This window comes from Canis lupus, chromosome 5 (assembly GCF_011100685.1).
Source record: "Canis lupus familiaris isolate Mischka breed German Shepherd chromosome 5, alternate assembly UU_Cfam_GSD_1.0, whole genome shotgun sequence".
NCBI lineage: Eukaryota > Metazoa > Chordata > Mammalia > Carnivora > Canidae > Canis > Canis lupus.
In genome coordinates, this window is record NC_049226.1 from 24,205,763 (window position 1) to 24,231,823 (window position 26,061).

The following is a 26,061-nucleotide window of genomic DNA, read 5'->3' on the forward strand; positions in this document are numbered from 1 at the left end:
GAAGACATATCCAGAAATACATTGTTAATGCTTATGTCTAAGAGATTACTTAGACATATATTTTCTTCTAGGAATATTACTGTTTCAGATATTACATATAGGTCTATAATCCATTTTGAGCTTATTTTTTGTGTATGGTGTAGGAACATGGTCATTTCATTCTTTTGCATGTAGATGTCCAGTTTCTCCAACACCATTTATTGAAGAGACTGGCTTTTCCCTGTTGTATATTCTTAGCTCCTTTGTCATAAATTAATTGACCATATAGGCATGGGTTTATTTCTGGGCTGTTTATCCTGTTCCATTGATCTATGTATTTATGCTAATACCATACTATTTTGGTTTCTACAGCTTTATAGTATATTTTGGAGTCTGGGACTGTGATACCTCCAGCTTAGTTCTTTCTCAGGATTACTTTGGCTATTCAGGATCTTTTGTGATTCCATACAAATTTTAGGATCATATGTTCCAGTTTTGTAGAAAATACTGTTGGTATTTTGATAGGGATTGCATTAAATCTGTAGATTGCTCTGGGTAGTATGGACATTTTAGCAATATTAATTCTTCCAATCTACGAGCACAGTATATCTTTCTCTTTGTGGTGTTCTCAATTTCTCAGTGCCTACAGTTTTCAGAGTACAGGTCTTTCACCTCCTTGGGTAAGTTTATTCCTAGGTATTTTATTATATTTTGTGTAATTGTGAATAAGACTGAACTCTTTAATTTCTCTTTCTGCTTCTTTGTTATTGGTGCATAGAAACACAACAAATTTCTGCATGTTTTGTATCCTACAAGTTTACTGAGTTTATTTGTGAGTTCTAATCACTTTTTGGCGGAGTCTTTCAGGTTTTCTCTATATATATAGTATCATGTCATCTGTGAATAGTGACAGTTTTACTTCTTCCTTACAGTTTTGATGCCTTTTATTTCTTTTTCTTGTCTGGTTGCTGCAGCTAGGACTTCCTAGTACTATGTTAAATGAAAGTGGTGAGAGTGGACATTCTTGTCTTGTTCCTGATCCTAAAAGGAAAGCTGTTTTTCACCATGGAGTATGATGTTAGCTGTGAGGTTTTCATATATGAACTTTATAAACTATGTTCTCACTTATGTCATTGAGAGTTTTTATCATGAAAGAGGTTGTATTTTGCTAAATGCTTTACCTGTATCTTTTGAGAGGATAATGTGGTTTCTGTTCTTCCTCTTGTTAAAGTTATGTATCACCTTTGTATCCCTGGAATAATTCCTACTTGATTGTGGTGAATGATCTTTTAATGTATTGTTAGACTCAGTTTGCTAATATTCTGTTGAGGATTTTTGCAGCCATGTTCATCAGAGATACCGGCCTATAGTTTTCCTTTTTTTTGTAGTGTCTTTGGTTTTGGTATCAGGGTAATGCTGGCTTCATAGAATGAATTTGGAAGTTTTCCTCTCTCTTCCTTTTTTTGAAGTAGTTTGAGAATAGGTATTAATTCTTCTTTGAATGTTTGGTAGAATTTATGAAGTCATCTGATTCAGGACTTTTGTTTATTGGGAATTTTTTGATTACTGATTCAATTTCATTACTGGTAACTCATTTGTTCAGATTTTCTAGTTCTTCCTGATTCAGATCAGAAGGTTGTATGTTTCTAAGAATTTAATTTCTTCTAGGTTGTCCAGTTGGCATATGATTTTCCATGATATTCTCTTATAATGCTTTGTACTTGATGTGGTGTCTCTTTCTTCATTTCTGATTTTATTTGAGTTCTCACTGAGATTTGTTAATTTTGTTTATCCTTTCAAAGAACCAGCTCCTGTATCATTGATCCTTTCTATTTTTCTTTTATTTATTTCTTTTAAAGATTTATTTGTGCATGTGTGTGTGTATAAGGAAGGGCCAGAGGGGAAGGGAGGAAATCTCAAGCAGACTCCGCACTGACTGTGGAGTCCAATGCCAGGCTCTATCTTGTGACACTGAGATCATGACCTGAGTCGAAACCAAGAGTCAGATATTTAACCAACTAAGCCACCTCGGTGCCCCTCTATTGTTCTTTCAATCTCTATTTATTTCCATTCTAATCTTTCTGTTTTCCTTCTACTAGCTTTGGGCTTAGTTTGTTCTTTTTTTAGTTCCTTTAAGTGTAAGATAGGTTGTGAGAGATTTTTCTTGTCTCTTGAGTTAGGCCTGTATCATTATAAACTTCCCTGTTAGAACTATTTTTTGCTCTGTCTCAAAGGCTCTGGAACATTGTGTTTTCATTTTCATTTGTGTCCATAGTATTTTGTTTGTTTCCTCTTTATTTCTTTGTTGACCCATTGGTTGTTTAGTAGCATGTTGTTTAGCCTCCATGTCTCTGTGTTTTTTCCCAAATTTTTTCTTGTAATTTCTACACTCATGCCATTGTGGTCAGGAAAGATGCTTGATATGATTTCATATTCTTAAATTTATTGAGATTTGTTTTGTGGCCTGACATGTGATCTTAGAGAATGTTCCATGTGCAGTTGAAAAGAATGTATATTCTGCTGTGTTTGGATGGAATGTTCTATACACATCTGTTAGGTCCATCTGACCTAATGTGTTACTTAAAACTACAGTTGCCTTGTTGATTTTCTGTCTGAATGATCTATCCCTTGATGTAGTGAGGTGTTTAAGTTGCCTACTATTACTGCTTGTGTCTCTCTTTTTGTTGTTATTTGCTTTATGTATTTAGGTGTTTCTATGTTGGGTGCATAGATAATTATAGTGTATATTTATTTATATATCAGTCTTGTTGGATTGATCCCGTTATCATTATGTAATGCCCTTCTTTGTCTCTTGTTATAGCCTTTGGTTTAAAAACAAATTTGTCTTCTCTGGTGTAAGTATTGATATCCCAGTTTTTGTTCCACCTCTATTTGCATGGAATATTTTTTTCCATGCCTTTACTTTCAATCTGTATATCTCTTTAGGTTTGAAGTAATGTCTTATAGGCAGCATATAGATAGTCTTATTTGGTGTGAGGAGGGCAGTTCCTTGTTTTTTATCCATTCTGTGATCCTCTGTCTTTTGTTTGGAGCATTTAGCCCATTTACATTTAAATTTTTTTTTAAGATCTTCTTTATTTTGGAGAGAGAGAGAGAGAGAGAGAGAGCTCACACATGAGCAAAGGGAGGAGAAGAGAAGCAGACTCCCCACTGAACAAGGAGCCCAATTCAGGGCTCGATCTCAGGCCCCTGGGATCATGACCTGAGCTGTAGGTAGATGCTTAACCAACCGAGTCCCCCAAGTACCCCTATATTTAAAGTTTATTTAGTGCCATTCTGTTGATTGTTTTATGGTTATTTTTGTAGTCTGTTTCTTGTTCTTTGGTTCTTTTCCTGTGGTTTTTAAAAAATATTTTATTTATTTATTCGTGAGAGACACAGCAAGAGAGGCAGAGACATAGGCAAAGGGAAAACCAGGCACCCTGTGGGGAGCCTATGTAGGATTCTATCCCAGGACTCTAGGATTGTGACCTGAGCCAAAGGCAGACACTCAACCACTGAGCCACCCAAGTGCCCCTCTTCCCCTGTGGTTTGATGGTTCTTTAGCATATGCTTCAGTAACTTCCTCTTTATGTTTTGTATATCTATTGTTGTTTTTTGGTTTGTGGTTACCATTAGTTTTGTATATAACATCTTATCCTTTGTATAGAGAGCAGTCTATATATTAAGTTGATGGTCACTTAAGTTTGAACACATTGTTGAAGCACTAAATTTGTATTGCTTCCTCCATGTTTTATGTCCATAATGTCATAGTTTACATGTTATTATGTTCTGTATCCGTTGACTAATTTTTGTAGACATAATTGATTTTACTATTTTTGTGTTTCAACCTCCATACTGGCTTTATGAGTGATTACTATCATTACTGTATGTTTGCCTTTTACCTGTAACATTTTTCCTTACATCATTTTCTTTTAGCTATAACCTTTTCTTTTCACTTAGAGAATGCCCATTAACATTTTTTGTAAGGGTGGTTTAATGTGATTAACTTATTTGCCTTTTTTTTTTTTAAACTTCTTATCTCTACCTTGTTGGGTAGGGCATTCTTGGTTGTAGGTTTTTTCCTTTCAGCACTTCAAATCATGATATATTGTGTCATTGGAACAGACTGGCCTAGAGGCGACTGTGTTTCAGCCACAATGGGAAGGTGCATGCCCACACAGGGGACACCCCTGGAGCATCCAATTCTGGTAGATACAAGGGATTGTACTATAGGCATGATAAGACCTCCTCTTTACAAGGCCATTACTTTCAAGACTAGAGGACATACCTGACCTACCTGATACACAAAAACAATCACAAAGAGTCAGACAAAAGGAGACAGGGAAATATATCCCAAGTGAAAAAACAAGACACAATCACAGTAAAGCAGCTAAATGACACAGAGATGAGAAATATACTGGATAAATTACTCAAAATACTGGTCTTTAGATACTCACTGCACTTGAGAAAAGAATGAATGAATTCAGTGAGAACTTTAACCAATAGACAGTAAATATAAAAAAGAACCAGTCAGAGCTGACAAATTCTTTAACTGAAATGAAAGATAAACTAGAAGGAATCAATAGTAGATCAGAGGATGCAGAAGAAGAGATCAGCAATCTGGAAGACAAGGTAAAGGAAAGAAACCAAGATGAACAGCAAAAGAAATAAGGAATAAAAAATGAAATCAGGTTAGAGGAGTTCTGGACATCATCAGACATAACATTCACATTATAGGGATCCCAGAAGGAGAAATAAGAAAGGGGGCCAAAAGTTATTTGAAGAAATAATAGCTGAAAACTTTCCTAACCTGAGGAAGGAAACAGACATCCAGGTCCAGGAGGCACAGAGAGCCCCCAAAACAATAAACCCAACGAGGTTCACACCAAGACACAGAAAAATTAAAATGGCAAAAAGTAATGATAAGAATCTTAAAAGCAGCAAGAGAAAAGAGAACAATTATATATGAGAGAAACCCCAAAATGCTTGCTACTGACTCTTTAGCAGAAACTCTGCAGGTCAGGAGTGAGAGTGGCATGATATATCCAGTATATTTCTGGATCTGATTTATCTAGTATATTTCTTATCTCTGTGGGGCACACTGCTAGGCGTGGTATCTCCTTTACTCCCCAGGGCAGGACTGGTACTGGTCCTGGCCAGGGCTGCCTGCAGGGTGTGGGGGAGCCAAAGCTGCTTTGGGTAGACAGGCATGGTAGGCTGGGTCTGCAGGGGGAGCAGAGAAGCAGGGCAAGCCAGGTAGATAGTGTTAGCATTGGCTCCTGCAAGGTTCTGGCTGTTTCAACTGGGGAGGGGAGAAAAATGACACCTACAAGCACTTTTGTTCCTGGAGAAATCTACAGATCCCTGCCCCTTCGGCACATGTTCTCCTTCATGTATGACCCAGGCACTTTTCTAACTGCTTCTTCTGTGCTGTGTCTTGGGCAGTTATTTAGTATGCTGGCTCTTTAAGGTGAGGACTATTTCTTACTGTCTTCACACTCTCCTAGAGTGGAGCCTACTGATATTTAAATCTTCTGACGTTAAGATCCAGTGATTTTTAAACTTACTGGAGTTAAGCCCCACTGGTTTTCAAGCCAGATGTCATAGGGACTCATATTTCCTTTGCATGGTTTCCATTGCCAAGGGTGCCCAGCGTAGGGTCTGATCCTCCCACTTCTCCTTTCTAGTGATGTCCCACCTGTTTTTGGTTAGTTGCTTCAAGTGGAGGTGTGGAGTTGGGGTGCAGCTCCCAACCTTGTCTCCAGCACTCCTTCTTTTTTCAGTGTGACCTTCTGTCCAAGACTAGCTGTGGTAAATCTGTTCTGCCAATCCTCAGGTCATTTTCAGAATTAGTTGCAATACATGTAGTTGTTACCTTGGTGTGTCTGTGGGATGAGGTGAGTCCAGATCCTCCTACTCTGCTCTGGCATCTTCCCTCTAGTTGAACTCAAGAATCCATTTTTTAAAGTGGCTGTACCATTTTGCATTTCCACCAGCACAAGTTTTTGTTCCACTTGTATTTTGTCACTTGGTGTTGTCAGATGTTTTAATTTTAGCTGTTCTAGTGGATGTATAATGAATGGCATCTCATTGTGATTTTAGTTTGCATTTCCTAAATGTCTTAGGATGTAAGGTTCTTTAATATGTCTATTTCCCATTTGGATGTCTTTTTTGGTGAGGTATCTTTTAAAATCCTTTGGCAATTTCAAATTAGATTATTTCCTTATTTTGTTAAAAGGTTTTTAAAAAAATACGCTCTAAAAACAAATCCTTTATCTGATACTGGTTTGGCAGCTGTGGCTGTGTTTTCATTTTCCTGATGTCTTTTAAGGAGAAAAAGGTTTTCATTTTAATAAAGTCCAGATTACAATTTTTTCTTTTATGGCCAATGCTTTAATGTCTTCTCTATGAAATCTTTTCTTAAACCAAGATCACAAAGGAGTTCTTATGCAAATCTTATAGTTTTAGCTCTCACATTCAGGTATATTATCCAGTTCAAGTTAGTTATTGTATATAGTGGGAGAGATCTGAGATGTGTTGGGGTGGGGAGGGTTTGCATATGGATATGCACTTTTTTATTGTTGCAAATACTATCTTTTACCAATTAAATTACCTTAGAGCCTTTGCTGAAAATTAATTAGTCATATATGAGAGTCTGTTCTTGGATTCCTTATCCTGCTCCACTAATCTGTGTATCTCATCTTTATGGTAATACTACCTTGTATTTGTTACTATGGCTTTATTTAAAGTCTTTCAATCTTTTTTCTTTTTCAAAATTGTTTTGGCTTATCCTAATTCCTTTGAATTTCTACATAGATTTTAAGTTCCAAAAGAAAAAAAAGGAAAAATCTTGCTTGTATTTGACTGGATTACATTGATTCTATATATGTATCAATTTGGGGAGAATTGCTATCTTAACAATATTGAGTCTCCCAATCCATGAACATAGTACATCTTTCTGTATATATTTAGGCCTTTGCTTTCTCAATATTTTATAAATTTCAGTGTATAGGAACTTCACATATTTTATTAAAATTATGCCAGCTATTTCACTTTTATATTGTTAATTTTAATTATTTTTATATCAATTTCAAACTATTTGATAAAGGAAATTTTTACAGATATTACTTGATATAATTGGCTTTCATTTAGTGATTGATGAATTGGGAAGCATCCAGTCTAGAAAATAGAAAGGAGCTTCTTACAAAGCAAGAGGTTTCATAGACCAAGGTGAACAGTTACAAGGAAGTTATACTGGGCATTTAATTGGTTAAAATAGGATTACTTTTCATATATGGAGAAAAGAGAAGACTTGGGACTCGGTTAAGTAACTTAAGCTGAGCATGCAAGTACTAATTGGTTGGTCTGGGTGTTCCTCTTCTGGGAGAGCTGAGCATAGACTGAACTCTTTTGGTTTGCTGGTGTGGGATGTAGAGTAAGTGATCCATCTTGGGCCTAGTCTGGACACTTTGACATTGGTATACAGAAATATTGTTTTGTATATTGACCTTTATCATGTGATCTTGTTAAACTCACTAGTTCTAGACTTTTTAATATATAGAATCTTGAGGATTTTCTACATAGATGATCATGTCATTTGCAAATGGAAGATAATTGTACTTCCTTTCAAACTATCTTTTCTTTCTCTTTGCTCTATTGCATGGGCACAAACTCCAGTACATTGTTGAATAAAACTGGCAAGAGTGGCTGGCATCCTTGCCTTGTTTCTCATAAGATCTTAGGGGGAAAACATTAAGTTTTTCACTGTTAAGTATGATGTGAACTGTGAGCTTTTCATAGATGTCCTTTCTCAAGTTGAAAATGTTCCTTTTATTCCTAGTTTGGTAAATTTTTATCATAAATGTTGAATTTGTCACATGCTTTTTCTGGATCTATTGATGTGATATGGTTTTTGTTACTTTATTAACATTGATTTTCAAATATTAGACCACCCTGATATTTCTGGAATAATGTCATTTGGTCACAATGTACTGGTTTTTTTTTTTTAATATACTGATGGAATTGATTTACTAATTAATATATGCATTGTGTCCATGATACTGGTCTTAACAGTTTTCTTGTAACTTTTAATTTTTGATATAAAGGTAATGCAGGCCTCATTAAATGGGCTGTTGTTAATATCAGGAAGTGTTTGAGTAGCACTGGTGTTATTTCTTCCTTAGAAGTAGAGGCATTGATTCATCAGGATTATTTTAATTGTGTTTAATCATAGCATGAATATGTTGGAGAGGCTTATGAAATCCACTTTCCATGTTGGGTTTACACTACAATGTCTTTAAACAAAATTGTAACCAGTTGACTGATTACAATTTTTTTCTTAAAATATTTCCAACTCGTATAATTATGCACACCTTAAAAAAGTTGTTTAAAAAATATTAAGTTTAGGGATGCCTGGGTGGCTCAGTCAGTTAAACATCCAATTCTTTGATTTTGGCTCAGGTCATAACACCAGGGTCATGAGACCGAGCCCCATGTCAGGCTCTGCACCCAACATGGAGTCTAAGATTCTCCCTCTGCTCATGCTATCTCTAAATAAATAAATATTATTTTTTAAAAATATTGTTTAGCAATACTTACAAAGATTTATAAGTCTACAGTGGATATTCAAACATTATATATATACCACCAGGGAACATTTGGGGATAGTTTTCAAATAAGCTAACATTAAAATCCACTAGCAAAGTTAACACTACTCAGAATCTGGTTTCAAAATTGTCAGTTGAAGGACATTATTTTGCTTCTAAAACATTTCTTCTCTTTGCTCTCTCAGCTCTAGGATCACGGGTAGGGTAAATACCTGGTATTTTGCAGTTTTAGAGACCTCCTGAGGATTAAGGTTATGGTAATGGTTAGGGATTAGGGTGTGTACCTGGTATCCTGCAGTTCAGACCTCTTCAGAGAATAAAACCCCTGACTTCTGCTGGGGTTAGGGTTAGAGCTACGGTCAGGGGTCAGGGTCAGGGCTTGAGTCTGTATTCCTGCAATAGCACTCATAGGATTTATATAAAGTTTACTTCTATTACTAAGAGTGACTTAGCCATACCCATTAGGATAGCTACAATAAAAACAAAAACAACCCAGAAAATAACAGGAATTGAGGATGTAGATAAATTGGAATCCTTGTGCACTGGTGAGATGAATATAAACTGGTATAACTGCTCTGGAAAACAGCATTGTGGTTTCTTAAAAAATAAAAAATATAAAAATAAATAAATAAAAATAAAAATAAAAAATATAATTACCATGTGATCCAGCAATCCCACTTTTGGTATAGTAAGGGATGTCTATGTAGCCATATTCATAGCAGCATTACTCAAAATAGCCAAAAGGGGAAAATAACCCAAGTGTCCATCAATGGATAAATGTAAGCAAAATGGTAGTATATACATATAATGGAATATTCAGTCTTTATAAAGGAAGGAAATTCTGACATACAACATGAATGAACCTTAAGGACATTATGTTAATGAAATAAGCCAGTCACAAAAACACAAATATTGTATGATTTTACTTACAGGAGGTAGCTAGGGACAGAAAATAGAATGGTGGTTGCTACAGGCCAACTGGAAGGGAGAACGGGAAGTCGTGGAATGGTAATACGATTTCAGTTTTGCGAGGTGAAGAGTGAAGGTGAGTTACACGGCAATGAGAATGCATGGAAGACTACTGAATTGTACACTTAAAAATAGTGTAAGGATGGCAAAATTATGTGTATTTTACCATAAGTAAAAAATAGTGACCCACACATTAGTTGTAGACCAGCAGTGAACACACTCACAGCATGGGAAGAGCCAAGTATAATCATGACTGTTTCTCTCCTACATGCTTCTTTCTGTCCCAGTTTGGAAATGTTGACCATTACCTGCAATAATGTCAGTGTCCCATGCTCTCACCACGCCAGTGACAACAAAGTGTCTCTAGACATTCTGAAATGTCTTCTGTGAGGGTGGGCAGTCAGGAAGCACCATCACCCCTGGTTGAGAACCACTGCATTAGCGTCACAGGCTGTACATAAGTGTACAAAGTATACATTTTTACATGATGCTATACCTTAGAAACTGACTCTATGGTATTTGTGCAAAATTCATTTTTTTCAGAAATGAGAGCCCAAAACTCTGAAGGATTGATTTATTTTAAAAAATGATAAATATTATGGAATGCCAACCTCACATTTAGGATATCGGGACCTTTGTATTTGTCTTATTCCAGGATGTACCTTTTTTTGTTGTTGTTAAAGATTTTATTTATTTATTCATGAGAGACACAGAGAGAAGGCAGAGACATAGGCAGAGGGAGAAGCAGACTCCTCGCAGAAGCCCAATGTGGGATTTGATCCCTTAACTCCAGGATCACGCCCTGAGCCAAAGGCAGATGCTCAACCACTGAGCCACCCAGGCGTCCCTCCAGGATGTATCTTTGAGACTTTAGAAATGTCAACTAGATCACTGTCTGGGCCCAAACATGGAACATTTATTTGCCGTTCTGTAATGGGGTAATTAAGGAAAACAAGCAGGCTATTTGGACAGACACACAGGCTACCAGACTGGATCTGTGCATCTTCCTAGTTGCCACTGGACAGGAAGCTATGTGCCTGCCCCAGCCTGGAACTCTTTAAGGGTCGGCTGTTCTGCCTCACTCACCACTGTCTCCCTGGGAACTAGCCCTGGGACTGGTACACAGAACACTCAAACATCTGAATAAAATAAATAAGTCTTATTTAACATGTATTTTCTTTCAGGATTATTTATTCAAAAACAGGGAATAGCGTAACTGGATTCTGGTAACAGTATAGTAAAGAAATACATTAAATGGTACTAAAATAAATCTACAGAAAATACATAATTTCATTAAAGTGCAAACGAAATATTTGAAATGGCACATACTTTTATGTTTCAGGTCAGTATACTTTCTACTTTTTTAAAGAATTGCTGACTACAAATAAGAAATCCAAAGTTCTTCCTCTTTGCTTTTATTTCCTTTATAACATGTATAAATCTTCAGCACTTCTAAGTGCATATTTGTAAATGTACACTAGAAGGAGACAACTTGAGGTGGTATGACCAGCACAGAGTGGTAGCAGGGTGATGACCTCCCTTAATTCAGACAAAACTGTTCAGTCAATGATCTACTAGCCTTTCTATGAGCTGCTCTACTAGGTTTGTACCAAACAACTGGTAAAGCCTGGTTTCTTTGTCCGCATTACACTTATACCTTCAATTCACTATATTCTGGTCTAAACTTCACTTTCTCCGGCTGTAAACTAGAGTACTATCACTAATCTCCCATGGTATGCTGCATGTATTGTATTGTAGGTCAGGCATCCAGCATACAACAAATTGTATAATTTGTATAATTAATATTTTAAATATCTATTTGTTTCTAGACAGCATTCCTGTCGGAATCTTTGAGAAGCTGAATTCTATTAACTGTGAATCAGCTATTCCTCCTAACTTTGTTATCTGCAAACTTGGCAAACTTTGCAAAACCATTATGAAGAATATTCGAAACAGGACAGGAAAATTATGGCATACCTCCTGGATGATAAGTACATTAATGATGCCATTCAATTGTATATATCAACTAGCAAGAATTTTAGCTACAAGTTTATATGTCTATCCTGTCTAATCTAGCTAATAATTTCTTATTCCATCCACAAAAACTTCAAGGTTTTCGTAAAGACATTTTAAGTTTATTACAATCCCTTTATTCACTACTGTAATCAAACTTCCTATATATACACCAAATCTTCATTTAGACAGTGTGCAGAAAAAGATACATCAAGGTAAGTTTGTAATTTGAAATGTAAACTAGTAATTTTAAGAAGAGTTCTCCAGAAACCTTATCTGGAATGAATTATTCCAGGCCACTCAAAATGCCCACAGAGAAAGCCTTGCTGAAGTTCATCTTCCAAAATTATGAAATATGTGGATAAACATTCCACCAAATATAAAATTCAACAGATACAAACAATAGGAATTTGATTTAATATAGAGCTGTTAGACTGTAAGATAGGGATATGTAAAATGATTAGTGACATAAAAAATGGAAAAGTTAAAAAAAAAAACCTAGATGTTATAAATCAATAGCCAGATCTGAAAAATGATACATAGATAGAAATGAAAAACAATCTTTTTAAAAGATTTTACTTATTAGAGAGAGAGAGCACGACCGAGGAGGGGGAGGGGTAGAGGGAAAAGCAGAACTCCCCGCTGAGCAGGGAGCCCCATGTGGGGCTTGATCCCACGACCCCAAGATCATGACCTGAGTGGAAGGCAGAGGCTTAACCACCTGAGCCACACAGGCACCCTGAAAAGTAATTTTTGAAAAAAGAAACACGATAAACAGTCTAAAAAGGAGATTATACATAGCTGACAAGAGAATTCATACAGAGAGAGGAAAACAGAAAGCACAGAAGGGTTTTAAAAGATACAGAATAGAATGAGAAGTTCCAATATACATTTTTAAAATAGAAACTGTACTGTGTCTTAGAAATTTGTTCTCCATAATGTAACAACTTCATTATTCAGTAACACTGGGAAATCTTACTGAAAATATTTAAGTACTAATTTGCTTTCAACATTCCTTATTTTTAATGTAGTTCTACCATGATACATAAATGCTTACAATTTTAAAGCTTTTTCTTCCTTTTATAAATTAATACCAAATAACATCATTCATACATAATATCTGGGAAACAAGTGTTAATTAAAAATCTACCTCAAACCAGCAGTTTCTTTCTTTCTCCTAATTCATACCAAATTCATGTTCTCTCCTCCAGTTGCTTCCATTTTCAGCTAAAGTCTGTCAGTGATTCTACTGAGAACAACAGTAGTACATACTTGAGAAGAAAAACCAAATGGTTAGGTAGAAGTACAGCATGAATGACACTTATTTCTAAAAGCTGAGAGAAAAGATTTTCCTTGAGACTGTCAAGTTCTCTTGAGGTGACTGAGTCAAGTATTAAACATTTTTTTAAAACACAGTAAATAGTTCACTTAAATATTTGTACCTATACAAAGTCTGTTGGATGGGTTAAAAACGAAGGCCACAATATCATTTTTTAAAAGTGGAACTGCAGGGAAATCCATATACTGCATCATACCCACGCTTTCCATCCTGGGAAAAGTCGGCTGAGATTTTTGGGGTCCATAGCTTGCTGTATGAGCAGATTCACCTGTCCCCCCACACTGAGCACCGTTCCTTCTTCCACTCCTTTCAGTTTCTCCTGTAATCTCATCAAGACACGCTCTGCTACTTTGTTGAAACTCTGGTCACTGTCACTAAGGACAAACACACAGGTGGTAGTGAGGTGGGACTAGTGACAAACACACAGGTGGTAGTGAGGTGGGACAGGCTAAAGGGCCTTGGGCTTTAGCAACAGGAAAATCTGCTCACCTGAGACTGCGTTTGCATTCCTGGTCATCTCCACTGGGAGTGGAGTGGAGCTCAGTGTCATCCTCCAGCCTCTGCTGTAAATACAAAGCTTTCAGAGGATTCATAGTCCAGTCAAACAGGGGGTCGTACAGGAGAACCTAGACAGAACATATGTGTTAGAAGAACAACGTGCTTTCTGATGAGGTACTCAAAGAGGAACCAGCGTGAAAAACAGTACAGAGGCCAGTCAAATGGCAGGTGACATGGGACAGGGAAGACCCATCGCAGGCACTTCCTGTTCCCTTGTGGGGGAAACTGTGCTAGGCTAGTGCTCTGGGCCTTTGATCCCATTCTGAATCCATTCTTCCTCTGTGGTTGGGGGTGGTGACATCCCTTAAGCTGTTTCCTGACTGGGTGAAACTCCTCTATTAAAGAGAGACAAGAACACTTCCTTCCTTCTAGCTCTCTTCCTCTTCACCTGTGCCTGCCCCATCTCTCCCTCAGGTGGGCTGAACAGACAGATCACGTGTGGGAGCTGGACTGCACCAGCAAGCCTGTTTGGGCTTCACTCCTACACCATGTTCTCCAATAATTTTACCAGTAATAAAGCTAACATTCTGGTGTCTATTCTTAAGGCTCTTTTCTTTTTCTCTCAATTAGTTCCAAATTCCACTGGGAAAAAAACAAAAGGTATATTTTATTGAAACCTCCTCAAAACCCAAGTTCCCTTTTGTGGGTGAACCTGGTCTGGATCTCTGAACTGTAAAGCCATGTCAGTGCCCAACTGGAGTTACACAGGAACCCTTGAACTTATGCACAAACCACAGATATTCAAAGTCAGAGCCCGCCACATTTTTAATGGCCCTGGGCATTGCCTGAGGCAGCATGAAACAGATGAGCAGACTTGATAGTGCTGATGCAGTACACCCCTATGAATGAAACATGTAATGCTCAAAGGGACTTTACAGTCCCAGCTTACAGAAGTACTGAGAAAACAGAAAAGGCAGCAGCAAGAAGTGTTACAATTCTGTCATGGTGGAATATTCTGCTAATCTGCAACAGATTTCTGCACATTGATCTTGTAGCCTGTGACTTAACTCATTTATCAGCCCTAGTAGTTTTTTGGTGGGATATTCTGGGTTTCCTATTTTTGGTATCATGTCATCTGCAAATAGTGGCAGTTTTACTTCTTTCTTACCAATTTGGATGCCTTTTATTATTTTTGTTGTTGTTGTCTGATTGCTGAGGCTGGTACTATGTTGAATAAAAGTGGTGAGAGTGGACATCCTTGTGTTGTTCCTGACCTTACAGGAAAAGCTCTGTTTTTCCCCACTGAGGATGATGTTTGCTGAGGGTTTTTTATATCAAGCCTTTATGATGTTGAAGTATGTTCCTTCTAAACCTACTTTGTTGAGGGCTTTTATCATGAATGGATGTCTACTTTGTCATTTAATGCTTTTTAAGCACCTATTGAAATTATAATATGCTTTTTATCCTTTCTCTTATCAACATATTTGGGATCCCTGGGTGGCTCAGTGGTTTAGAGCCTGCCTTCAGCCCAGGGCTTGATCCTGGAGACCTGGGATCGACCCACATTGGGCTCCCTGCATGGAGCCTGCTTCTTCCTCTGCCCATGTCTCTGCCTCTCTGTGTGTCTTTCATGAATAAATAAATAAAAATCTTTAAACAAAAACATATTGTAACAGGTTGCTTGATTTGCAAATACCAAACCACCCTGCAACCAGGAGTAAATCCCACTTGACCATGGTGAATGATTTTTTTAATGTAATGTTGGATTTGGTTTGCTGGTATTTTGTTGAAGGTTTCTGCATCTATATTCATCAGAGATATTGGCCTGTAGTTCTCTTTTTTATGTTCTACTTACCTGGTTTCAGTGTCAGGGTGATACTGGCCTCATAAAATGAGTCTGGAAGTTTCCCTTCTTTATCTATTTTTTGGGATAGTTTGAGAATAGGTATTATTATTATTATTTTTTTTAATATGAGAATAGGTATTAATTCTTCTTTACATGTTCAGTAGAATTCGCTTCTGAAGCCATCTGGTCCTGGACTTTTATTTGAATCAGTAATCAAAAAAACTCCCAACATTTCTTGCTGGCAATCAATTAGTCTGTCCAAATTTTTTACTTCTTCCTGCTTTAGTTTTGGTAAGTTACATGTTTCTAGGAATTTATCCATTTCTTCCAGGTTGTCTAATTCATTGCCATAGTTTTTATAGTATTTTCTTATAACTGTATTTCTGTGGTGCTGATTGTTATTTCTCCTCTTTCATTTGTGATTTTGATTCTTCTTTTTTTTTTTGATAAATTTTGCTAGAGGTTTATCAATTTTGTTGATCTTTTCAAAGGACCAGCTCCTGGTTTCATTTTTTTTTTTTTTATTGTTTTTTAGTTTCTATTTATTTCTGCTCTTAATTTTATTATCTCCTTCTGTCCACTGGTATGGGTTTTGTTTGTACTTTTTCTAGTTCTTTTAGGTGTAAGGTTAGGTTATTTGGGATTTTTCTTGCTTCTTAAGGTAGGCCTGTATTGCTAAAAACTTCCCTCTTAAAACTGCTTTTGCTGCATCACAAGATTTTGGACCACTGTGTTTTCATTTTTATTTGTTTCCATGTACTTTTTGATATCTTTGATTTCTTGGTTGACTCATTCAATGTTTGGTAGTATGTTATTTAACCCTCATGTATTTGTGGTCTTTTCCAGATTTTTTCTTTTGGTTGACTTTTTGTTTCGTATCATTGTGGTCAGAAAAGATGCACAGTATGACCTCAATCCTTTTGAATTTGGTGAGACTTGTTGTGTGATCTATTCTGAAGAATGTTCCATGTGGATTCTAGTATTTTAAGGTGGAATGTTTTGAATATATCTGTTAAGTCTATCTGGTCCAGTTGGTTATGCAAAGCCACTGTTTCCTTGCCGATTTTCTGTTTGAAAAGATTGGTCCATCAATGTAAGATGGGTGTTAAAGTCTCCCACTATTATTGTATTACTATTGATTGGTTCCTTACGTTTGTTATTAACTGTTTTATGTATCTGGCTGCTCCAGTGTCGCAGGCATAAATGTTTACAATTGTTATATCTTCATGTTGGACTGTCCCCATTATTATTACATTGTGTGTTCATTATTACAGTCTTTGTTTTAAAGTCTATTTTGTCTAAGTATTGCTACTCCAGCTTTCTTTTGACATCCATTAGCATGGCAGATGGTTCTCCATCCCCTCACTTTCGATCTGCAGGTGTCTTTGGGTCTGAGATGAGTCTCCTGTATACAGCATATGGATGGGTCTTGTCTTTTTGTCCATTCCATCACCCTGTCCTTTGATTGGAATATGTAGTCCATTCACATTCAAACTAATTCTTGATAGTTATGTATTTATTGCCATTTTGTTACTTGTTTTATGGTTATTTTGTAGTTTTTCTCTGACCCTTTCTTTTCTCTCTTTCATGGCTTACTGGCTTTCTTTAGTGATACACTTGAACTCCTTTCTCTTTATTCTTTGCATGTCTATTAATGGTTTTGGATTTGTGGTTACCATTAGGTTTGCAGGTAGGGTCTGCATATAGCAGTCCATATGAGGTTGATGGTTGCTTCAGTTTGAACCCACAGGGAGGTACATCTTATTAATCAATTAATGAAAAGGAATGGAGGCTTCTATAATTAGAAGGATTTCAGCAGAGAAACAACACAAATTATTCTAAACCCTAGGACTTCTGTTTAGAGGAGTCATATTTGCAAATTTTGAAATCAAGGAAGAACCAGAGTACTTTAAAAAATGGACACTAGTCTTACTATCAGAACAGAAGTGGCTGAATGAAAACAATAAAGGAACAGAGACTGGTTAAGCTACAGCAGGGTTTCTTGGCCCTGGCACTACTAACACTTTTGGGCTGAATACTTTATTGTTGCAGGGACTGTCCTATGCACTACAGGGTACATCTCTGGCCTCCACCCATTAGATGTCAATAGCTTTAAAAAAAAAATCACAAACGGTCCTGCCCCATCCCCAGAAGTATGGTTTGAATATGGTCAGCATCAGAATTTCTTTCAAGCTGTACGGTGATATTAAAGTACAGCCGGTACAGTAGCACCAGGTTAAAGGAATAAAGGCTAAAGGGCTGTAAGTGAGGGAGGCTCACCTGTGCTCCACCTCTGACATTTCCCTGTGGAGGAAACACTACTGGTCTCTTGCCCCACATACTCTTTACCAGGGTGCTAAATCACTGCTGTACATACAGAATTCTCCCCTGGGTAGAGCTAATGTCATTCAGGACTGGAAATCTGGTGTTCCTCCTTCTCCTTCTGCCTGACCCACATGAAGCTGTGATAAAATGTTCTGAACCTGGGGCAGAGGCAAAGGAGATATAACTTCCTGATTTCTCTCAACACCCTAATGGAAACCATTCTGAAAGCAGGTAATGCCATAGGAAAGAGCTAATATGTCATAGTGCTGATTTATGAATTAAGCATTAGAGATGACTTATAATGCTATAAAATGCCTGGAAACTTGAGGACTGGAGTCGTTTCTCAACCACTATTGACCAATGTGCATACCCTCCTCCCTCCAGCTGCCCAGCATTGTCCCACCACATTAAATCCTCAAATCAGTGATATCCTTTTTTTTTTTTAAAAGACTTATTTATTTATTCATGACACACACACACAGAAAGAGGCAGAGACACAGGTAGAGGGAGAAGCAGGCTCCATGCAGGGAGCTCAACATGGGACTCGATCCTGGGTCTCCAGGATCATGCCCGGGCTGAAAGCAGCACTAAACCGCTGAGCCACTAGGGCTACCCAAATCAGTGATATCCTAACAACACACACAATGTAATGACAGAGAAATAAGGACTTCCTTATAATACACTTTACCTCCACAATGGTTAACAGGGTTTCCTGAGAGCTTCTCATAACCTCCATGGTTTTCTCACAGCATCTACGAACACAAAATATGGATTTTGTTATGTTTCTAACATATTCATGTATACTGTGCCGAGACTACTCTTGTTAATAATTCCCAAATTAACATCGCAAAGAGCACAGTACTAGGCAGACTGTGGTTTCAATAAATGTTTTTGAGAGGAATATAAATATCTATGTGAATTTATGCTAAGCATTTAGAAGAATAACATGGTACTACTATGAAACACTTCAGTCATTGATTGTGGTAATAGTTAGTTCACTTTGCCTAGAATTTACTCTATTAAAAGCTGAGCACATGGACCAATGCTGGGAAAACTAGACACAACTGCGAAGTGCTTTTAGCAGAAACTGGCCCATCATACACTCCTTTAGTGCAGATTATATGCCCGACAATTGACACCTGGAGGAGTTCCAAGCAATAAAGAGAGTTCGCAGGGCAGAGGCATTAACGAAGAGGCAAGCTGCTTCCAGAGGGTGCTGGGAAGGACAGCTATGGATGCTCTAGAGGGTGAGGTTGCAGACGGTTTGGAGAAGGGGAAACTATTACTATCTTTACCCCAGGGTTTTCCTTACTACCCATAAATCACTGGGAGGTAATTTAGCAGTGAATTTTATCATCTATAGAAATCAATAATCCAAACAATTTTGACACAAAAAACCACCTGCTTCCAACACTTTTAAACACTTACCTTCTGAAGACGCCTTCAACACCAGTAATGCCCATCCCATCCACAATATCTCTGGTGAGCCTGAAAGGAACTGTTTCAGGAGTAGGGAGGATTTTACCCTGTTCAAAAGCAACTCCTAAAGTAAACAGTACAGCAAGGTTAGGAGGTGCCACAGCAAACTGTCCTCCCCCATGGCCCAGAACTCACAGCAGTTCATTGTGTTTCTGCTCTGCCACTGTCTAGGAGATGCTCCTCAACTCTAAAAAGTGTAACTACTTCAACACATAATTAGAGAAGTTCTAGATTAAAGGGTAATTTTAAAAAATGAAATAGTTATGGGTAGGATTTAAAATGCCAAATATGCATATAATCTTAATTTATATGTATTTGAATATATATATACATTGGCTACATATTAATAAAATTTTTAAGTGAAACTCTTTATTCTGAGATAACTACAGTCATATGCAGTTGTAAGATAACAATACATAAAATACAAAATATCCCATACACTCTTTATTCATTTTCGCCCAATGATAACATCTTGCAAAACTATACAGAACAGCCTCATAGCCAGGACACAGACACTGATCCTTCATCACAAGGATCCCTCACGCTGCCCCATTTAGAGCCACCCACAACCCTCCTGAGGCCTACTGCCCCCACCCACCTTGTGCTTCCAGCCATCACTACTCTTTTATAACTTTATAACTGAACTCATTCTGGGGAAAGCCATATAATAATCTTCTCTATTCTAATGAAAATCAATCTTCCTCTCTCAGCAAACGACTTATATAGATTATACTACAGAACTTATAACTTCCTAAGACTGTACCCTTTTTAGAAATCTTAAATTCCACATTCTAACTGAAATCTCTTCTACCTCCTTATTCTTATTGAAGAGTCTTCAAACTCATTGAGATTTCTAGTTCGTCAGCCTCTTTTCTTTCTCTACTCCACTCAGGTTTGGTCCCTCTCGCTACTACCTCCCATCCCCTTCACCCCTGGCCTCCTCCATACTGCTCCATTCCAATCCACAGCTGAGACTCCAGGGATGCTAGAGGAAGGTGTGGAAAACACTACTGGCTCCCCTGCAAATACAGGTGTCCTCACAGCAGGCAAGCACCCTGTGGACTGTGCGATACGCTGTTTCGTTCACTCTCTCCACTCGGCTCTTGGTCTCACCTCTGTGGAGGCCAGTTGACACTGTACTCTTCTCCCAAGACCAGGTATCATCCCTCTGAGGTTCAGCAAGCATACTTTCATTTTCCCAGTTAAAACAACAGCAGATGTAATTTCCCTCCAATTCTTTCCCCTCGAGCTCAAGACTTCCTCCTCTCAGTGGAAAAGCTAAAGCACCCTCTGTGTATCCCCTCTGCTTTAGGACTTCCCTAGCTATTTCCAGATCTCTGTCTCACTCCTCTAGCTTATCAATATAGAATATGTTCACATTTCTCTCACCTTAAAAAAAGCAAATAAAAAAACCCCTCAAAACAAAACAAAATGCTCAAGCATGTCTCCCCATCTCTACAGCGAATGTCTCTCCTGTCCTTCTAAACCTCTTGCAAACAGCTGCATGTTCTTGGTCTGCACATCCCAACCTCTGTTCAGTCCCTACCTTTCCACAATCTCACCTCCTCTATTCTATCCGAATTACTTCCTAGACTGCTAACACTGATTAACTGTTAAATTCAAAGCTCTGTTTTCAGTGTTGCTCTTATCTGACCTGCCATATCAGACACTACTGAGCACTTCATGAAAAATTTTCCTCCTCTGCCTTCCAAGATATCCCTGCCTCCTCGTTCCCATGACTTGTTGCTTATTCCTCAATCTTTTGTTTTCTGACTCAGGCTTTTCAAAGCTGGCATTCCTTAGGATTCTAACCTTAGTCCTCTTTACCAAGGATTACAGAGAAGATCAGAACCTCCTCCTGTCTAGTGACCTCAACTGAAATCTATTAGCGGAAGGTTCTACAGCTCTACCATTTGCTCAACCTCTTTGCCTTCCTGTATATTAAATTGCCCTTTATACCTGGAAGTCCCATTAATACCTAAAACCACTGTGCAAATGTAAACTTACTGCTTTTTGGTTCTTCACAAAACCTGCTGTGTTCCTTAGCTAGAAATGTCAGTTATCCTGGAGTCCCTTCTCCTGCTGCTGCCACGTCGGACACCCTTGGTGCAGGTTCCTATGAAATATCCCCCATATCCCATCTCCTCACCTCTACAGCTTTGATCCAAATCATCATCCTTTCTTGTCTGAACTATTATGCTGGTCCTAACTGGTCTTTCTACTGCCAGTACCGCTCCCCAAATTATTTTTCCAGTAATTAAATAATAGTTGTGCCCTACTTAAATATATCTGCATTTACTTCCCCTTGTTTAAGAGATTAAAGTTAAAAGTCTGTTTTTTTTTAAGGAAAAAAACACAACCTATATTTATCTATGTCAAGTATTCTATGACATAATTTCTAATGGCTGCATAGATTACATCTGAAGTACTATAATTAAACCAAATTTCTTTCACAGGATATTTATTTTTTTAGTAATAAATTTATTTTCTTTTTTTTTTAATAAATTAATTTTTTATTGGTGTTCAATTTACCAACATACAGAATAACACCCAGTGCTCATCCCGTCAAGTGTCCCCCTCAGTGCCCGTCACCCATTCACCCCCACCCCCCGCCCTCCTCCCCTTCCACCACCCCTAGTTCGTTTCCCAGAGTCTTAACCTGGCTTTTTACAGTCTTGTTTGTACCAAGCTACCTCACCAGCTACTCAACTACAGGCACCTTCACTCCGGCCACATCTATAATGTCTTGCCATTCCTGTATGTTACATCTTCATTATTCCCCATTTCATATTTGCTCTCTCTCCTGTCTGGATTATCTTTCCTTTCCTTAAGAACCAGCTTAAATGTCACCTGTTGTAGTAAGTTTCACTCATTATCTTGGCAGAGTTAGCTATTCCCTCCCGCATGTGTTTATGCTTTTTTTTTTTTTTAAACATTTATTACTTTGTTCTATTTGTCTCCATAACATTCTGGGGGCAAATATTATTTCTTAAGACCAAATATTTAATAAATAGAATACAGATGCATCTCTAATCTTTTATTACTTACCCAAATCTATATGTACAAGTTCTGCAGACTGCTCATTTATCAAGATATTCTGCACATGTCGATCACCAAGTCCAAGTATGTAACCAACTGGGGAAAATAACAACAAACCAACCTGAAATCACTGGTATCATCTATTTCTAGAAAGCATTTAGCCATAATTTCTACTAAGACCACTGACAACTTGATTTTTAAGCAGCATAGGCTATTCAGCTTAAAGGATAATATGTACATACTTGCCACTTTCAGTCAAATCTTACTAGCTGTTTTCATTAGTATGCATTTTACAAATCCTAGATGATGTGCTAAAAAAAAAGCTTCCCCCTTACTAATAAATATGCACTTAAAAATATTTGTTCTTTGAAAATTACTGTAGTTAAAGTTGAGACCTATTATTGAGAAGGGTCAAAGCAGGGCATTATATGCACTCAACTATTAAGTACACTTTTAAATTGAGAAGACTATGGGTAAGTTCTTCATTTTTCAGTGAAACTTTCTTCTGCTAAATGAATTATACTTAACATAAATTAATCATTAATTCATTTCATCAGGTATATGTCCAGGAAAAACTGCATTTCTGTTTTTAAGATAGATGTGGTATACCTGAGTACTTCTGACCTAATGGAAAACACCATGTGGTATGACAGAAAAAACAGTAGAGAGGGAGGGAGTGAGGACACCTATGCACCAGGCCAGCTTGGTCATTAATTGGGCCGACTTTCTTATTTAAAAACTCAATTTGTTGAATCAGATTAGTGATTCTCAATGATTCTACAAAGAAGAGCGTTTTGTAATTACCTAGAATTTGTTCAGAATATACACACCCTGCCTTTCTGGGGTATGCTACCTAAGAGATGGAGGGATGGTCTTTATTAATTAAAAAATCAATAGATTAGAAGATCTCTGGTGTTCAAATTAGTTTTTATACTCTAGAATTTTGCTAATTGCCCTGTCAAGCTATTCCAGTCTTTACCAATTAAAAAAACAAGGTCAAAATATGTATTATGCACTGCATATTTCAGTGCAGATCATGATTTTTAATCCAAATACAAAATTCTATTAAAAAGATTCAGTTATTGGGTGATAACAGAGATTCTGTGCTAAACAACAACAATAATTAAAGGAGTTAAATATAGCTATTGTGAGTTTTATGATTTCCCAAAGACGATCTCAGAAAATAACAGATGGAGGGAAGACTGAAAACACACCATGTTCACTACTGAATAAAGAAGAGCCGGACTTTTCTCTTTGGAGAATTCTGTCCTGCAAAAGCTCGGAAGAGCTACAGTTATGAGCCGAGGGTCGGGAGGAACACAAAGCATGATGATGGAACGAGGAGGGTGGTCTGGCTGACCAGCTCCATCAGCACCATCACCCCCAGGAAGCAGCTAGGGCACACCAGCTAATAAGATGGACAGAAGATTACCAATCGAGGAAGTGGCCACACTGCGAGTATAAGCCAGTCGCTTCTCAAACCAAACAGCTGGGTCCAAGAACTTTTCCATGCAGAAGTAACGGAAAACTGGCTGAAATTTTTGGCAGATATCCATGAAAGTTTCATATTTCTCTTCAAAAGACTTTTTTTGTACATCCTTTAAAAAGATCAAATATAAAATTTTCTCAATATTGTGTTCAACTACTTTAAACGTCTACTGAGAGTTTCTAAACAGAAAATAGTACGACAGATGCAGAGGCAACAGGTGAGTGAGGTACCATTCACCCCCAGGAAGCTAAGAGTCTGGTCAGGGAAACCGTGAATCTCAGAGGAGGAGGCACAGTGCCAGGGACTGTTTTAATTCAGTTCTAACCTGAATGATTCTGTAATCTGTGTGAAAGTAAACACAGAACAGCCAGAGGTGGCTCCAGATGGGCTAAGGAGGTTGCTCAGCACCAGGGCACAACAGGACACAGAGAAGCAAGAAGAATGGAAAAATTGCTGCAGGATGGTGAAGTCACTGACGTGTCTCAGATCCATCCTCTGATATCTTCTCACCAGGTAAGATTTTCCTGCAGCAAAGCTCTTCTACCTCAGTGGGCTCAACCCCCACCCATGTGATGACCCCACATCCTTGTCTCCAGGTCACATATCTTTATTAAGCTCCAGCTTCTCTGAATGCCCACTCAGCATCTTCACTTAGATCACGTCCAAACGCTTTACCTTCTCACCCTCAGCAAGCCTCCACCACCTCCTCTCTTCTATACAGTAAAGAGCCCCTCCATCTACCCCACCACCCAAAAACTGGGCATAACTGATTACTTTTTTCTCCCAACCCCCCTTCTAATCAGCAACCAAATCTTTTTTTTTTTTTTTTTTTTTTTTTTTTTAGCAACCAAATCCTATTTGCCTCCTTCATATTTCTGGTATATACCCCTTCTTCTCCATTCCTACTTGTATTAGTCTTAATTCAGGGCCTCCGTATCACGCCTCGAGTCAGCTTCTCAAAATGGTAGCCCACAGTGCTGTAAGTTCTTTCTCTAAAATGCAAATCTGGTGTCACTATCCTTCCCAAGAGTTTGGCACGGCCTACAGGACAAAGTACAAAGCTCTTAGGGTTCCATGAAGCAACCCTCCATTTTGTTATAACAACTACTGCTCCAGTCTCCTTTATCTCCTCCTCCTGCTTTCTCTGCCTATCCATGCCTCCTTCCCTTTGCTTCCGTGCTCCTCCTGCTTAGAAACCTGACTCAATCAGTAATCTCGGCTCAACAGCCACTGCCTATGAAGCCTTCTGAATCTGACTCCACTCCTGCCCATTGAAGGTAGAATGAACTACTTCTTCCCCTGGGTTCCCCTGGTACCCAGGACAGCATCCCATCACAACGCCAGTGGCAGCTTACTACTCATTTAAAAACATACATAACAGAAAACACAATAAGAGGGAAAGCAATGAATCTTAGGGTTGGATGAGAAGATTCAAATCCTTGCTCCACCATTAGCTCATTAACCTGGGTAAGTTAAATTTCTGAACTTCCTTACATTTTAAAGTGAGAGGGTAAAAAGGGGTAGGTATGATGATGACTAGTCCTAACATTCGTGAAGTGTCAGCACAGTGCCTGGGAGAAAGGACATGTCGGGTCAATGTCAGGCCACATGGCCAGCATAATGTGGCCAAGGTCTTAAAAGGTCTATTAGTTTTATATAAAAATTATTTCAGGGATCCCTGGGTGGCTCAGCAGTTGGGCGCCTGCCTTCAGCCCAGGGCGTGATCCTGGAGTCCTGGGATCGAATCCCACATCAGGCTCCCTGCATGGAGCCTGCTTCTCCCTCTGTTTGTGTCTCTGCCTCTCTCTCTCTCTCTCTCTCTCTCTCATGAATAAATATAATCTTTAAAAATATATATATATTTCATTATCTGTTTTTTGGTTTTAGTTAGTGTTTTGTTTAAATTAGCTTACCCCAGACTGGAAGGAAATTAACATTCCACCAAATGTTAAACCTCTCGTCAGACAAGAGTTGGCACTTTATATAGTTTAAAAACCTTCCTGTATCACACACACTTTCATGCTGGCGAGTGAGCTTTCTTAGGATCATCAGCTGATGAAGCTGAAGCATCGTGTACTCTTAACATTTGATAGCTGTCAGCTGTAGCAGCTGGCACATAATTTTGGAATAACTTAAATTTCTGAGTGTCACTCACCATCATTTTCTTCTGGCAGTGAAGGGCACTCAAGTCCTCTGGCCTGTATCTCTTATGAGCACCATTCTCATTGTTGACAAGAAACTCACCAATAGGGACGGTTCCCGTGCACCATTCGAGAACCCCGCTTCGCTGAGAAAGCGGAACCACCTGCATCAGAGGAGATACCTTTTGATTACTGGAAGCGTATCCAAGAACATGGGATGACTGCTCAACTACCAGAGTCAGTGGAGAGCAGCTCTTTCAATTGTCTTGCTATTTCTGTGTCGAGGGGAGTTAAGCAACAGAAAATACACATAGGCTCCAAGAATAAGATTTTCT

The 26,061-nt window shown here is 38.1% G+C and overlaps 1 protein-coding gene across 1 annotated transcript in view; it reads right to left on the minus strand.

Annotated features, from left to right (window-relative positions):
• Window positions 1-12,725: 12,725 nt before the first annotated feature.
• The window catches only part of ATM (ATM serine/threonine kinase), a 114,638-nt gene continuing 101,302 nt past the window's right edge, over window positions 12,726-26,061 (minus strand). Inside the window, 7 exon segments of the mRNA NM_001130828.1 lie at window positions 12,726-13,283; window positions 13,399-13,535; window positions 18,267-18,330; window positions 19,007-19,121; window positions 22,106-22,192; window positions 23,529-23,694; window positions 25,741-25,890. Of these exon segments, the coding sequence (NP_001124300.1) occupies window positions 13,100-13,283; window positions 13,399-13,535; window positions 18,267-18,330; window positions 19,007-19,121; window positions 22,106-22,192; window positions 23,529-23,694; window positions 25,741-25,890 (903 nt within the window). The 3' untranslated portion in view covers window positions 12,726-13,099.